At 35.5% G+C, this 15,911-nt stretch overlaps 1 protein-coding gene across 2 annotated transcripts in view; it reads right to left on the bottom strand.

Moving 5' to 3' along the window:
• HMCN2 (hemicentin 2) overlaps positions 1 to 15,911 on the bottom strand; it is a 2,554,053-nt gene that overhangs the window by 1,107,940 nt on the left and 1,430,202 nt on the right. For both annotated transcript variants that reach the window (XM_044058392.1, XM_044058391.1), the window contains exons 41-42: positions 7,239 to 7,414; positions 4,374 to 4,470 (exon numbers count right to left, since the gene is read on the bottom strand). In XM_044058392.1, coding sequence (XP_043914327.1) covers positions 4,374 to 4,470; positions 7,239 to 7,414 — 273 coding nt within the window. The remainder of the gene's footprint in view (positions 1 to 4,373; positions 4,471 to 7,238; positions 7,415 to 15,911) is intronic.

The raw sequence follows: 15,911 nt of genomic DNA, 5'->3' as shown, positions 1-15,911 counted from the left end.
ATAGTTTTGGGTGGGAAGTTATGGGTTACGTGATTAGAGGAAGTTGTGAGGTAGGTAGGAAGTGAAGTAAGGGCTGGGGAGGAGTTAGTTGGTTTTATATAGTATTTTGTTAGTTAAGGTATCAGATTTTGGCATGGGCTTGCAGGTGTACATCCAAGATGACCAGTAGTAGGTATTGTGGCAGAGTTATGCCTCTGGGTACTTATGAGTGAAGGAGTTGTCTGAGTAAGTGTGTGAGTTATGGCAGTATATATATATTTTCCTGCTGTGTGAATGGTATGGTTTATTATTATGTACCTGAATAAGTAACAGAATAAATCAGTGTATTGCCTTATCATTAACAGCCAGACAGAATAAGATGACATGGCACTGGTCATTAGGGCGATTTTCAGTGGGTATCCTCAGGTCATGGCATGAAATTAGGCTACTATGGAGATGCTTGGCCTTGTCTTGGGTTTGTTGGTTTGCTGTCGGCTTGTTTGATGGGTTGAGATGAACTGTGGTTTGAAGAGGGTCATGGTGGTGCATATTGTTTAAGTTTGTTAGGAAATTAGTTTAAATTGTCTATCATTGTTGCAGTGGTTTTACATATTTTCGCAATGGGAAGGAGTGCAGTTTTAAGCAATAGTGTACAAGGATGGTCTGCCTTTGCTGATGATGTTGGTAGCAGCCATTTCATGTCAACCTGATGCATGCTAGCTAGATTTAGCTCCCTATCATTCTAATCAGCTACCTAGCTAACTTATCTGCACTTCTCTCTCTACACGTGTGTGTGTGTGCATGTGTATATATATATATATATATATATATATATGGAGAGATATTATATATACATATATATATATATATATATATACACACACACACACACACACACACACACACACACACACACACACACACACATACACACACACACACCTATTTATCACTCTGTGGCTTTTGGTGTTATGTTGTAACATGCGGCTGCTCCCTCCTTAGCATTGTGTTTCTTTTCATTGGATTTTGAAGCCCGGTGTTTCTCTGGCACAGTCATTGGTGGGATTAACAGAGGTTAGCATATTCTTTGGCTATTCCTGGTGAATGAGGTGACTGGGGTGTGTGTTCCACAGAGGAATGATCTCTGGGCTTGTCGTTTTCCATTTCTTTCTCATGTTTGATTGGGCTCACAGATTTCCTGGGCATTAAGGTGGGCTGCTATGGTGACCAGGCATGGGGCCTGAAGGTTAACTCATACATCTTTGTATGTGTAAACAAAAAAAAAAAAAAAGAGGAGAAAAAAGTAAGTGAGAGGAGCAGAAGATGGTTAAGTGAGAAGCAAGAAAGGCATGACAATTTTTATTTTAATCGCAGGTGCATGGGTAAGTTTTATTATTGCTCATGTGCATTATGCCCCATTTGTTGATTTACGAGGTTTTCATGGGTCAATGGCACACAGATAAAAGCTGGATTTTTGTAGAGATGCTGTGTAGTGAACAAGCAGTAGGTTTTGATGCAGGGAACGTGAGTGGAGTTCCATATGGAGCCAATCTTGTACACTTGTATTATGGAACACTACACAGTATGTCCTTGTCTTGTTACAAATTCTGTAATGAGTACAGCATTGTTTGTGTAAAGAAAAGTTACTGCACAGATGAAGTTATGTGAGACAGTACAGAGCAAACCTCAGCCTCTTAGAGCAAGAAATCTGGACAAAGCCATCAATAATGGGGGGACAAAGGCACAAAAATAGGGACACTTTTTAAATATTGTTCTTGCAAACTTAGAAAATTGATAGAATAACAAGTTTTGCATTAGCATGAATTTTTTCTGAAGGGTATTAAGTCTGAAACTCAAATGTTTGTCATTATTTTCTGATTTGAAGCCTCAATAATTTGCAAACGACTTGCCAGAAAACCACAATTTTGTAAGAAACAGATCAAAAATATGAGGCAAAAATCTGGACACTCTTTGCAAATCTGCACAGTTGAGAGGTATGGTACAGCGTATGAAATTATGCTGAGATGTAATGAGTATCAGCAGTCTCTGAATGATGGTTGCATATTTCTACTGTCAGCTAGGGATATGAATTATAATTGGAAGGCATTTTCCTCAATATTATCATGTGAGATTAGTACATATTTGATTTCACGTACTTAAAGTCTGGGTCTATATTAGAACATCGAAATTTCACAATTTCGAATGTTCTAATATCGATCCCTATTCAGTGAACACTGACATCATCGAACATGCAGAATAGCAAATTTTTTCCTAGGGAAAAAATTTGCTGTTCTGGAACACATACACACAACACAAGCAGACCAAACAAATAGCAATCCACACACATACACCTAAAATCATACAGCTAACCCTACACTAAACTGTACAAACACCACTAACTATCCAATTACCTTAACCCAAACCCTAAGGTCTGTCACTATCACACACTCACCTCACCCGCGCCCTAACCCTAACTCACCTAACCTGTCCTAACCCTCATGTCCACACAATCGCACACATACCTAACCCATGCCCTAACCCTAACTCACCTAACCCACGCACAATCGCACACTTACCTGGACCCGACCCGTAACTTTCCACCACAGAGCTGAAAATAGTGAAACAACAGAAACGGACAACCAAATTCTTTCCCTAGGAAAAAAATTTGGTTTTCTGCAGTTTCGCTATTTTCAGCATTCGCTAAACAGGGGTTAATATTAGAACATTCGAAATTGTGAAATTTCAAATGTTCTAATATAGACCCTAAAGTCTGTAGTTCTGTTAAATTAAGTTTAATTTCAAATAACTTTCCTGTATGTATAAACTCAGCTTTCTGCCATTGTATTCTGAACAGAAAATGTCTTACCTTAAACTGCTTCTATGTTACAGTAAATTTACTGAAGCTGGATTGTAATAAGGAATCTCTTAAATTCACCAACATATGCATCATCGCCTTTTAATTGTAGTCTGTCTAAACAGTAGGAAGCTTATTTCATGGACATTACGTCAGTGGTTTTGGAAGATTGGGTAAGATGCAATGGATAAATGTGGAAACTCAAGAAGTGAATTTATCATCTGGCAGACATCTCACACTATTGGTATAACAAAGTGAAAGACAACACTGTTAACTCAGGAGAGGAATCTCACAGGTTGAGCCTGTTGTGTTCTACTGGCCAGACGGGAAACAAAAAACATCATTATTCAAATTTTTTGAGTCACATATTCTTTGGTTAAGGCAATTAACTATGTGAATCATATCATAAGAAAAAAAAAAAGCTTTTACATGGAAATCAGTCAAATAAAAAGAACCAGTTTAAACTGAAAATTTGAATTATCCTTGGGTCAGCTACAAAAAAGCAGGTAACAGACTAGAAGGTGGCTTCCATTCCTGGGTTTTTAAAAGTACTTGAAGGAAGACACATGCTGCTTAATGAATATCTGAGCAAAATGTTAAGCTACGTTTTTCTCTACAGAGACGGGGAAATTATATCTGCGGTTACATCCTTGTTTGGGACTTTTACTAGAGCATGTCTTTTATGGGAGACTTTTACTGCATCATGCTTTCACTTGCTTTGTGACAGTTTTGCAATAGTTACTTTTTTGTTGCAGTTCAGACTATGACCAGTGTGAGGGTGTGTATATCTCAATTGTGTCTAGGCAGCATGGATATTCAAGCACATGCAATTTTTAAAGAACAATTATTTGTTGCAAGCTTGTTTCAGTTACTGTCATTATTATATTATTTGGACAATCATCAGTGTCATATCTTCATATCATATCTTTAATTTGTCCTAAGGGTGGCTGAAACTGTATTACACCATTTATTTCTGGGTATATGGAGGATGAAGCAAAATCTACCTATTAAAAATGTTATAAAAATTAGTAATAAATCCAGACATCTATAAATGCAGAAATAAATAATACAAAAGGTATTTTACTTCATAAATAATCCAAAGTGCATTTTATTTGGAACATGCCTAACATCTGACTGTTGCCTCTGAAATGATCATTTTATTATTTGGATCATTCTAGTAGCATATCAGTTTTGGAACTATATATATATATATATATATATATATATATATATATATATATATATATATGCACACACACACACACACACACACACACACACACACACACACACACACACACACACACACACACACCATTTTCACAATATTATGTTCTAAACAAAATGATGCTACATTTAGTACAATCAAATTAATAAACTAAGAGACAGATTAGCTAAAATTTAAAACCAATTGCTACCAGGTTTATAAGACACTTGAGAACATGAAAGGTAATACTGCTGACACTTGAAATGTACCTCACCTGTGGATAAACAAATAACTTCAAAACACAAACATCTGTACAACAGACATCATACTTACCCCAGATATTTAAATTAAAGTGTTTCTCTGTCTGTCCAGCATTGTTTCTTGCTTCACAAGTATATCGTCCAGCATCCTTAACTTGCGCTCTTTCAATCTGCATATTCAAAATAAACCATACGTAAAATCAAACATAAAAAAATGATACCATACAAAATAAACAACTATCTGAAATCAGGAATTTTTGCATGCTGAAGCAGTGATAACAAGAAATGAACCATACCTACAAAAAAAAAAAAAACAAGATTACAGGCAAACACACATAGACACACTCAAACATTGATTCAAGACAAGGCCCTTGCCATACATACATATTGAAATCATGACAAAATAGGAAAGGAAATGCTGGGTTTTGACTGGCATTTCAACTCAGAGCATTTAGCATTTTATATCAGTGTGTTACTCTAAAATATCAATGAACAACTGTGTACAAAAGATACTGGTCATTTCAACATGTTTTCTTTCAAGCTAGAATGCACTACCATTTCATTTCTATTTAATGTATTTATTTACTGCCGGAAAAATTATATCACGTGTCCTTGACAAGTATACTTTAGACTGTGAAGAAATAGAAAATGAAAAGTTTAGCTTTGACTGGAACTGGAAGCTAGTATATTTAAATTCAGTACTGATATCACATGAATTCTCCAGCATCAACAGCGTCGTAAGGATCCCCTTGAGGAAGTAGCCATTTTTTCTTTATAAGACATGCAAATACCATTTTATTTTCCCCGAAAATCCAGAAGAAACAAAACACATTAAATTATATGAAAAGAAAGCATTATTAAGATATCCATGCAGAGAACACTTTGGGTAAGTGCAGAGCTGTGAGCTTTAAGGGATTTTTATCCACCCACTTCCCTTCTAACTGTAGTTTAGTTATTCCTATCAGCTGTCACAACAGTATGCCACAGTCTTATAAAACTTCAAATGTGATACTCAATGCGCTTACAGTGACAGAAGTCTACTGAAGCTACAGGTCCATGAACAGACCTCTACATGAGTGACCCACACACATATATAACATCACTAATCTTAAATCAAGATGCCTGGGGCAGAAATGTCACTAAGTTATAATAAAAACAGTGATACACGTTTTTCTGTCATTGCTGCCCTGGGCAGAAGCCTCATCCCCCCTTTCTATGGCTGTATGTTTGCTGCATCATTTCCTTGGCTTGGCACAGTAGCTGCAGAAACAGGAGGAGATGCTGCATCCCCTACTTAGGAACTGAGGCACTGACCCTTGTTTGATGGCTCCATACAAGGTCATTAACATTACTGGGCAGCAGGTTAGTCCATGTTTTTTTAAAACAAATTTTTTGTGCACTGATATCAAAGCGACAATATTAAATACTAGTGTTGCTTGCTAACAGGCAAAGCCTGCATATAAAATGTTTGCCTGCATCTTCTGGACAGGAAGGGAGATCTCTGAGAATGGGTAATGGCAAGCTAATTACTAGCCAGAAACCGACAATGACTTGTAAACTCTAAGAATATATCACTTTATCAAAAATATTAAACAGACTCAGTATTTTCATATGCAAAGATACTTCATGATGTAATACATTTTTTTTTTGAAGAAAATAAAATAACTTCATCCATTGGGGTCCAATGTGTCACAGAAGCAAGTATAATGCTTATTTATATGAAATGTAGGGATAGTTTATTTAATCTATTATTCTTGAGTTTTAAAGTGTACTGCATATTCTGTACAGTAACTTTTGATGGTACTTTAGTCTGCACACACTTTGGCTAAAATATTTAATGTGGGTCAGCTTGCCCTTCCTACTTAACAAATGACTAATTAATTCAATAAATGCACAAATATATTTCCGATGATAATATGCTCCATGAATCCAAAAGAAAATGTTAGTCGATAAGGTAAATATTGCAGTGTTTAGATACTTACCTGTAATGAAAGTAAAATGCAAAAAGAATCAAGGAATAAAGCCCCGAATCACGGATACCCTTCAAACAGTAATCATGCCGATGTGAAGGCGTGACAGAATAAGAACACTTGAATCAGTATGCAGTTTCTGAAACAGAAACAAGTCTGTAGCTTTAGTAATATTATTAATTGAGTCTCATCTATCAGCTGCTTTTGCAAACAGCTACCCAATTTTAAGGAGGACAAAGCAAACTTTTGAGCTCAAATCAGTGCTGCCTCTGACAATTAGGAATGGTTAACAGGTATATTAGTTTCATATGCTGCTAATGACCCAAAGGACCTTTTTGTCTCATTCCTTTCTCACAGCATCTGTATGCTGCTCGTCTTCAAGGTCCTGTATATTTTGTTTTCTCCTGCCTGCTGGATTCTCTTACATAAAATTATTACAGGTAATTAGCCTTCTGATGTATTCCTGCCAAGGTAATCTAAGTATGCAGCCTTTACAGGAAAGGATAAAGGAACAAGCATGGGTGAGTGTCATGTGATAAGATCAAAATGGCACTGTGCATCCTCATTATTTGTTAAAAGACAGAAAGGAGTTTAGCCATCACATTGTCAAATAGATGACAGCTTTGCAGCTATTTTTCTGCTTGAGGTAATGCTTTGCTGCAAAAGAAGACATGTAGGCTGGTGGGCTATAACCATAATGGAGGAAAGTTAAAAAAAAGGTATAACAATAAAATGCAAAAGTAACATTCTGTTTCCTCCAACAAGAAAATTATTTTTATTGATAAAAATGGGCAATGTTCCAGTGTTCCAAGCTGTGCTCTTTATTGTTTAGAAAATATACACTCAGTCCTAGACGAACAGTGTTTTGATAAAAGAAAAAAAAAGGAAAAAAAAAGACATGTTGTGGCATGAATTAATGTGATAAAGAAATGGATGACAGTCTTAGATTTCTTCTGAATGGCTCTTACCTGAAGAAGGCTACCATCTTGTGTGATACCGACACCTTTCCTTAAAACGAGTGGGTGTCCATCTTTCAACCACTGAAGGGTGGGAGGTGGGATTGCGTGGCTCTGACACTCCAGGGTCAAGGAAGTGTTGACCAAGGCTGAAACATTCTGCTCTTCTCCTAATATGCTTGGGGAAACTAGAAGGTAATATTCATTAATTAGTAAATATACAGCAAATCATTTCATATAGTACTAGACATAGTTTAATGGCAAAGCACTATTTCTATAAAATGAATATTAAAGTCATTTCTTAAAAAGTCTTGCAATAAGCATTTGTAACATGAATGCTTGGTAAGGAAAAAAAAAGTGGTTGTGCAGGATCTTACTAGTAACCAAACACACAGTGCACTATAGAGCACCATGGGCCACACACACAGGTTGTTTCCACAATCGACACTTTTAACCAATTGGTTCTGAGGTAGTCCTTTGACATTGGGTGGAATGAAAATGTTCAACATTCAACAAATGTTTGTAGGGTTACTTCACTTTTTATTTTTCTTAAAAGTGTAGATTGTGGAAACAACTTTCATGAGGTCCATAGTGCTCTATTGCACAGTGTACATTTGGTTACACATGAATGCTTACTAATGCTTTTATTTGTGTTTACACTATATTTGTGGGAATCAAATAAGGTAATACTGCTGAAATGATAAATGTACAAAACCATAAACAAGGCATCCAGATGTAAAACTAAATGAATAAAACACTTAAAATGCACTGAACTATTCAAGGCTTTTACGTTCTTGCCCTAATGAGACACCATATAATCACTCCTTGCCATTAGTCAGTGCCCAGCATTCATACACAGGGAGGTCTGGTAAGATATAACTCACCAATGGGGTTTTAACAGAAAGGTTTGAGTCACTGATGTGAGTACCCAATGTGAGCAGCACTAGAGCAAGTGTGTGCGTATGTATGTGAGTTTATATAACATGCGGCAAACACTGCATTATTAATTGCAGAATGAGTTGCATTTTTAACTTTAATTACACAAGTTAATGCTGTACCAATGGTGTACAACTCATACTGTGTGCTCTGTATGTTACTAGCACTCAGTCTGCTACTACAAGTTGAAAGCAAGAAAAACACACAGCAGGTAATACTGCTACTTCACAAAGTATGGCAACAACTGACCAGACAGACAACTCAAAACGTAAAATCAATACACTTTTAGAAACATTAAATAAATAAATAGATTAAGTGCTTTCGTCCAAAAAACAAATGGACTTCTTCAGAATCTAAAAAACACATATAGGTTCCTCTTCAAAACATCTAATTCTCATAACATCTAAACTCAAAGCACTGAGACCATAACATCGAAAACCAAAAACACTGAAAACTCAAACTCAGAATACTGAAACTTTGCATCACAACATTGAAAACTATAATGCACATGTAAATAACATCCCCTCCACCTATAACACTACCAAACTAACAAACACACTTTTTACTACGTTTCTACAGGGGGGTAAGCCCCCCTGTACCCCCCATGTGGTTCCCCCCTGTAAATTAAATATACCCTGAGATTGCACTACAGTGGAAAAAAGTTAATTTCCTAACCCCATTGTATCGCGATCACCATACAGAATGTACACACGTCTAAATCACTTACCTGTATGGCCTAAAAACATGCACAGATTGGGAAAAGAAAAACACTTTTTCCCCTACTCACTCCTACTGGCACTTCTCAGGACACTAACTTAAGTTCCATGAAAGCAACAAATCCATCACTTAACAAGACCAATATTTACCAATTACCTGATAACCTACTCGATGTTATACATTTTCAGTATTATGAACTTTGATGGTGTGGGTTTTCGATGTTATGGTCTCAGTGTTTTGAGTTTAGAGGTTATGAGAACTACAGGTTTTGAAGGGGAACTGTGTGTGTGCATATATATATATATATATATATATATATATATATATATATGTGTGTGTGTGTGTGTGTGTGTGTGTGTATAATCTAATAATAACAATTAAACAATTAAGTCATTTTCCAATATTTAAAGGGATCCAGCCCTATATCATTAAAACATAGGGTCATAACCAAACTAATCCAAAATGGCAAACTTGAATTAGGAATAATTAGGACTATTACTAAGATGTTTAAAAAGGGCACTTTTATTGTTCTGTTTACTTATATGACACAAATGCTCACAGATTCTGTTTCTAAGGGCCCTATCAGTTTTGCCCACATAAAAAGCAGGGCAATCATGGCACTTAGCTAGGTATAACACTTTTTTCGATAAGCAGTTGCCCTTTCTAAAAAAGCACTTTTGTTTTAGTGATTATCTAAAACAAGAAACTCAAATTCAATAGTAGTAGAAAGCAAAGCTGCTGCTGCCACCCAAGCTGAAGTAAAATGGTTGAAATTGTTAAAATCAGTTCCTTTATTAACAAAATAAAATGTAATCCTGCTGCTGCTGCTGTCTGGATAAGCGCTTTCGGTTGTTGAACCTTTATCAAATCAGAAAGAAAAAGGCAGCTTCCTTTCAGTTAAAAAGAGCTTCCTGCAGCTCATTCATTAAGTTTTGGTGTATGGACACACCTCTCATTCAGAGTGCATGTTCTATTTACTTAGTGTTAGCTAAAAGCTTGGAGTTTTTAAAGTGAAATAACACAGGATTAATGTATGCGAGTTATTTCTTTAGAGCCCTTCTTTTCAAGATGGGTTTGAGTGGGACAATTTCATTTAATCCAGGTTTCTGGTCTGCTCTAAGGTTCATAATCCATTTTGTTTCCTCAGTTTCAGTATAATTGGCCAGATCCCTTCCTTGTACTGTTTCTACTAGCCTGCTTACGACCATAAATAAGTATGGTCTCCATTAACTTTAATATAACCATATACCGTATTTACTTGATTTCTAATGTCCCGACAGTGTCTCAGGATACGCTCCTTGAACATTCTATTTGTTTTCCCCACACAGAAGGCTGGGCAGCATTGACACTGAGCAATATAAATCACATTTTTGCTCCTGCAATTCGCAAACCTTTTGAACCTGTATTCCTTCTTAGATGTTGGATGTATAAATAAATTATCTGTTTTAATATGTTGACATGTTTTACAAAATCCACATTTATAGGTAGCTACTTTATTCGTGGGTGAATGTTCTGTGTCCAAGTTTTGATGATTCCAATGGCATAAGAGCCTTTTCAGATTTTTCCTATTCTTAAAGGAAAAACTGGGTGTCTCCCCTACAGTGCTCCTGAGGTTCTCATCTGAAATCAAAACAGACCAGTTCTTTTTTATGGTCTCTAGTATGAATGCATTGTCACTGCTATATGTAAGACAAAATCTCGTCTTGTTTTCCTTCTTGTTCTTCTCATCTTCCTTACTCAACCAATGGGAAAATATGGTCTTCCTTTGCCATTTCTTAAGTCTGATGTTCTATTTATGCTTTTTATGAGTTCATCTTTATTATATCCTCTTTCCATAAAGTTATCAATAAGCCTTTCCTTTTTTTTTCAAAAGCTTCATCTTTTGTGTACAGTTTTGATATATGTTTCACTTGATTCTCCACTATATTTTTAAAAATATGCTTTGGGTGCATACTGGTCCTATGGAGCATGTGGTTATGCCATGTTGTCTTCCTGTGCATAGACGTATCTATCTCATATACATGATCCAATGTCAGCTGGATATGAAGGAAATTGATGGTAGTATCAGAAAAATTAAATTCAAATCTTAAAAAAGATGTGGTGTTACCCAGGAAAGACTCAAAACTTCTGAGAGAGTGTTCATCACCTTCCCATAAAATAAAGATGTCATCAACAAAACATTTATATACAACTATGTTGTTATGCCAACTATTGAGGGTATCCAAGCACCATTCTTCTTCCCATTGTGCCAACACTATGTTGGCATAACTGTTAGCGCATGGGATTCCCATGGCCACTCCAGATTTCTGCCAGTAATATTCATTCTCATACACAAAGATATTGTTAGACAGTATTTCATCTAGAAGACTACATATCAAGTTTATATTATCATTGGTCTTATATTTAAGTCCAAATTGTCTAACTGCTTCTATTCCATATTGTTTGGTATTGACGTAAACAGGCTATTCACATCCAGAGTTGCCATTATGATACCTTTGTAGGTTTTCCTCATTGTTGTGCTTTCATAAAGACATTTTAAAAAACCTTCAGAATCTTTCACAACTGTTCTTGCATGTGGTAGTAATCTCTTCAATTCTTCTTCCACATATATAGAAATGGGTTCGGTTACCCATCCTTCTCCATTGACAATTGGCCTTAAAGGTAGATCTATCAAATTCTTGTGGACCTTGGGTAATCCATTGATGTTAGGTATCTTTGGATGCTGTGCGTAAAAATAATCATACAATTCTTTCATGATAGTTCTATTCATTAACTTTTCATAGATGCCATCATTCACATTCACTATTATTTTATTGACATCCTTCTTTGATATTCTTTGATAAATTGCTATATCACTTAGCATTTCCTTCATCTTATCATATCTTACTGAATCCATCACAATTACAGCTTCTCCTTTGTCTGCTGCTTTCACCACTATGTCCCTCCTCCTTTGAGGTTCATTCAATGCTAGTCTGTCTTGATAACTTATTATAGAAACGTTGTCCTTTTTCTTTAAATCTATATTGTTCAACCTCTTTTTCACAAAGCCGCATGAAAACATCTATAGTGGGATGGCTTAATGGAACAAAGGTGCTGGGTCTTTTGAGTATGATTTTATTTTCATGTTCTTGTGTCTCAGTATTGCCAAAAATATTCCTTAGTGTCAGATTCCTTCCAAAACACCTTATGTCTGTCATGAATTTACTCAAGGGTGATCGTAAGGAGGGTATAAAACTTAACCCTCTCCTTAAAATGTTCATTTCATTGCTTCTCAGTTCATGTTCAGATATATTTAATACCAGCGAATCCACATTTTCCGTCTTTATACTTTTCTCTTTTTCCTCTCTCCGCTTATTGAGCGCGACTGTCATGCATTCTTCCCTTGTAATAAAAAAGGGAGTGGATGTTGTAAAAGTAAATGCACTGCTCCTTCCTTAGGCCTAGTTCCATTGTTTTGTTCTGATGGATTAGATACTGTAGATTCAGTAACATTATTAATAGATGCCTCATCTCTTAGATGCATGTGTGTTTCAGGATCTGGAACTTCTGTAATCCTTCTCAAATTGAGGTATCAACGGCAGTAAATCCTCAATTCGAGCAGTTAGGCAACCAGGTTATGAGCTTCTTACATGTACATTACATGCTTTTGAATTAGGGAACTTTAAACATTATAATAATTCAAAGCTGGGATTTAGACACATCTGAATATTCTTTATTATATAGTATCCAGAAATTTAATTCTATTTTAGTATCTATCTATCTATCTATCTATATATATATATATATATATATATATAGCTACTATATGTATGTTTGTTGGACTACTTTTAGCAATTGAATGGCCATCCTTGTTCATACCAATTCACGGACATTTTTATGAGTAGATACATTGATATTTCTTGCTGTAAGAGGATAGAAATATATTCTGAGAAGTTAGTCATGTTTTAACTTATGAAGGGTCTGAATATCAAGATTGAATTTAATATGGAAAGATTTTAAAAAATGTTTATATGCAATTGTTTATAGACTAGAGAACTATGACTTTAAATGATATAGTATGTAGAGCTTACGTTATCAGTGCTGTGTGTAGACGCACAGTCAGCTAACATTGCCTGAACTAATTTTTTGAACTAATGAAGCGTTTTCTGTGAGTATTTAAGTGTATTGCTTTGTTTGTTTTAGTTTGTGTTAAAAATCACTGACAGCTGTGTTGCCAATGCACTACAAGCAGGCTACTTGGACAAGCAGTGCTCATTTAACGACAGCTCTATTGTTAGGCATGGCAGATTAGGGCCAATGGTTCTACAAGAAATGGAGTCGCAAAAATTTCAGGCCGGAATTCGGGGGATGAAGACTTATGATAATGTTCCAGAAGATGACATGACTGCATTTGAATAACTTTTCCATTATCAGGGCAACAGAATAGATTGCTTCTGCTTTCAGTTTTATTCCCCTCCTCCAGTACACATATATTGAGATTTTTCTGCACTTTCTGTAAGCATGAAATATTGCACTGTGAAAGCCAAGGTGTAGATATTCTGAAGTTGAAATGCTTGTTGCACTGTTTATGTAGACTTCTCACACAACTGTTAACACGTTACTTAGAACTGTTGTCCAATAGCAGAAAAGTACCAAATAAATGTCAATTTGTGTACATGAATAAATGTCGATTTATATAAATGAATAAATGTAGATTGTTGTATGGTGGGGGTAAATAAGGCATCCCCTGATAATAAGCCCCAATGCGTATTTCGGCTTGGGAAAGAGTATAAGACCCGGTCTTATTTTCGGGGAAATACGGCAGATGTGTACTAGGCTAATGGCCCTGGAGCCTTTACAAGCCTAGCCCATAAAAGTGCTCTGGCATATCATCTAAAAATCTATAATATAACTTAATATATTCAAAAAAATAAATCAAATGTAGTCCTTGATTCCCATTCAAGCATCACCAAATTAGCAAATATGGGGACACAAGCGGCCCCCCATAGCTACTACTCTAATTTGCTTAAAATATTGCACTTCATAAAAAATAAAATTATTCTCTAAAACTAAAGCCATTAATTAAATATGACTTATCAAAGTCTAAATTAGAATATTTTATTATACTGCTATAAAAAATCTCTAAGCCTATGTCTTTCGGTATATAGGTAAATAAGTCTATAACATCAACAGTAAGAAAAATTAGACCATAACTCTTCTTTTAAACATCCAAGGAAATCTCTCAAGTCCACCACTAAGTGTTCCACTTTTCAGTAGATTGGTTTTAACCACCTATCTATAACTACTCCTAATGGATATGTTTTAGACCCATTCCCAGAAATAATCAAAGTCTCTCAATAATTTTGTGTATCTTGGCAATTCCAAAAATCATAGCTACCATTGGTTTCTTCATAGCTAAAAATTATACACATCAACAGATATTCTTTGATCCATTATATATTCTTCCAAATATGAATTAATTCTTTTATAGTTTATAATAATTTCATTTAATGAAACTGGAACACAATTATCAATGTCTCCTAAAATATCAAACATAATTTTGTAATATTCTAAAGAATCGAATATGACTATCCTCCCACCTTTTTCAGGCTTCATAATACGAATGGAATTATCCATCCAATTTTCTGAAATAAATTCCATTTGTCTCTAGTTAGATTATAAGAATACTTCCTTTTCTTATTATATTTAGCTTGTAAACCATATAAATCATCTGTTATAGCATCTTCTAACACAGATAAGGTGCGGTGTAGTGGGAGGTGGTATGCACTTCTTTTCTTCAGAACTGAAACATTGGTACTCAATTCTTCATTTTTCTTGTAATTAAATAATATAGCCACATTTAATTTCCTAAGAAACAATTTAGTTTCAGTAAGAGAATCAACCAAATTAAATTTCATAGTGGGCATAAATTTTAACTCCATAGAAAACACAGAAAAAATGGTCCTTTGTAATTTCATGTTTACTAAAATTAGAAATGTTAAAAGTGTGACTAGTAGTTTTTATTATAAGTGGTGACCCCAATTTCCCTCTTGCTGTTCCCACTTCTGTGTTCTTAAATCTTTCATTTGGCCTGAATCCCACTGATTTTGATTTCTATACCTGCACCTCTGCCCCTTCTGTAGATAAAGCATGAAATGTTACAATCAAAAAAGAGCTGCTGCTAGTGTTGGTCAACTCAGTAACCCATAGCTCACTGCCATTTGCCTGGAAAGCCATGTCATAGGTCAACCATACCTCTTTGTCTTTCCTCTCAAAATATTCTCAGTTTCAAGGATGTCTATGATTACTTCATAACATTTGGATACGTTATTCATAAAATTTGACTATTTGCAAATATGCAATAAGGATTACTTATATTAAATAATGCCTGATGTGAAATTCTTAGATTCTAATTCTTCGAAAAGTATTCTTATTTGTGAAACCTTTGTTCTTGTTTATTTTCAGTTGGGTCCCTGATTCTGAAATGGTGACACAGAGAACTATGACTGGACTTCTAAAGCTTCAGAAAGCTGATCCTGACAGTGTCGTCATTAGCCTGATGCTGGTATGCAAGCTATACATTCTGTTCACTGCACAAGAATGTTTCTACCTCAGGGAACATACTTCAGCCTGACTTAGTGTTTGCATTTGATTTTGGAGTGGAACAGAGTCATGGGTGACATAAGTGCCAATCTCCATCTGTCTATACCAATGGAGGGCTAAAGAAAGTGTGATGCATGCTATGGATAGCAAGCTTGTGTGTGTATCTATGTGCTGTGAAGTGTGTATAGTGTATTATGCAGCATGGCTTTTCACTTTGTACATTATAGTGTGTTTATGATGTTGCATAGTTACTCCCTTCTATCTAGTGCTCACTTTTGCACCTTGTCGTGGAGCCATTGGCATGAGTCAGCATGTCATGGTACATGCCTGTGACAATTTTATTTATTTACTGGTAAAGTCTGACTGGGTAATTCCATCTCTTTTCACTGGCAGCCCATAGAGAAATTTGCCAGAATACCATATAAAATAACATAACTACATAGTTACATT

Source organism: Protopterus annectens, chromosome 16.part0, assembly GCF_019279795.1.
Source record: "Protopterus annectens isolate FY-2018-M chromosome 16.part0, PAN1.0, whole genome shotgun sequence".
In the NCBI taxonomy this organism is placed as follows: Eukaryota; Metazoa; Chordata; order Ceratodontiformes; family Protopteridae; genus Protopterus; species Protopterus annectens.
The sequence above is the reverse complement of the archived record's forward strand: the minus strand, read 5'-3'. Positions and strand labels throughout refer to the sequence as shown.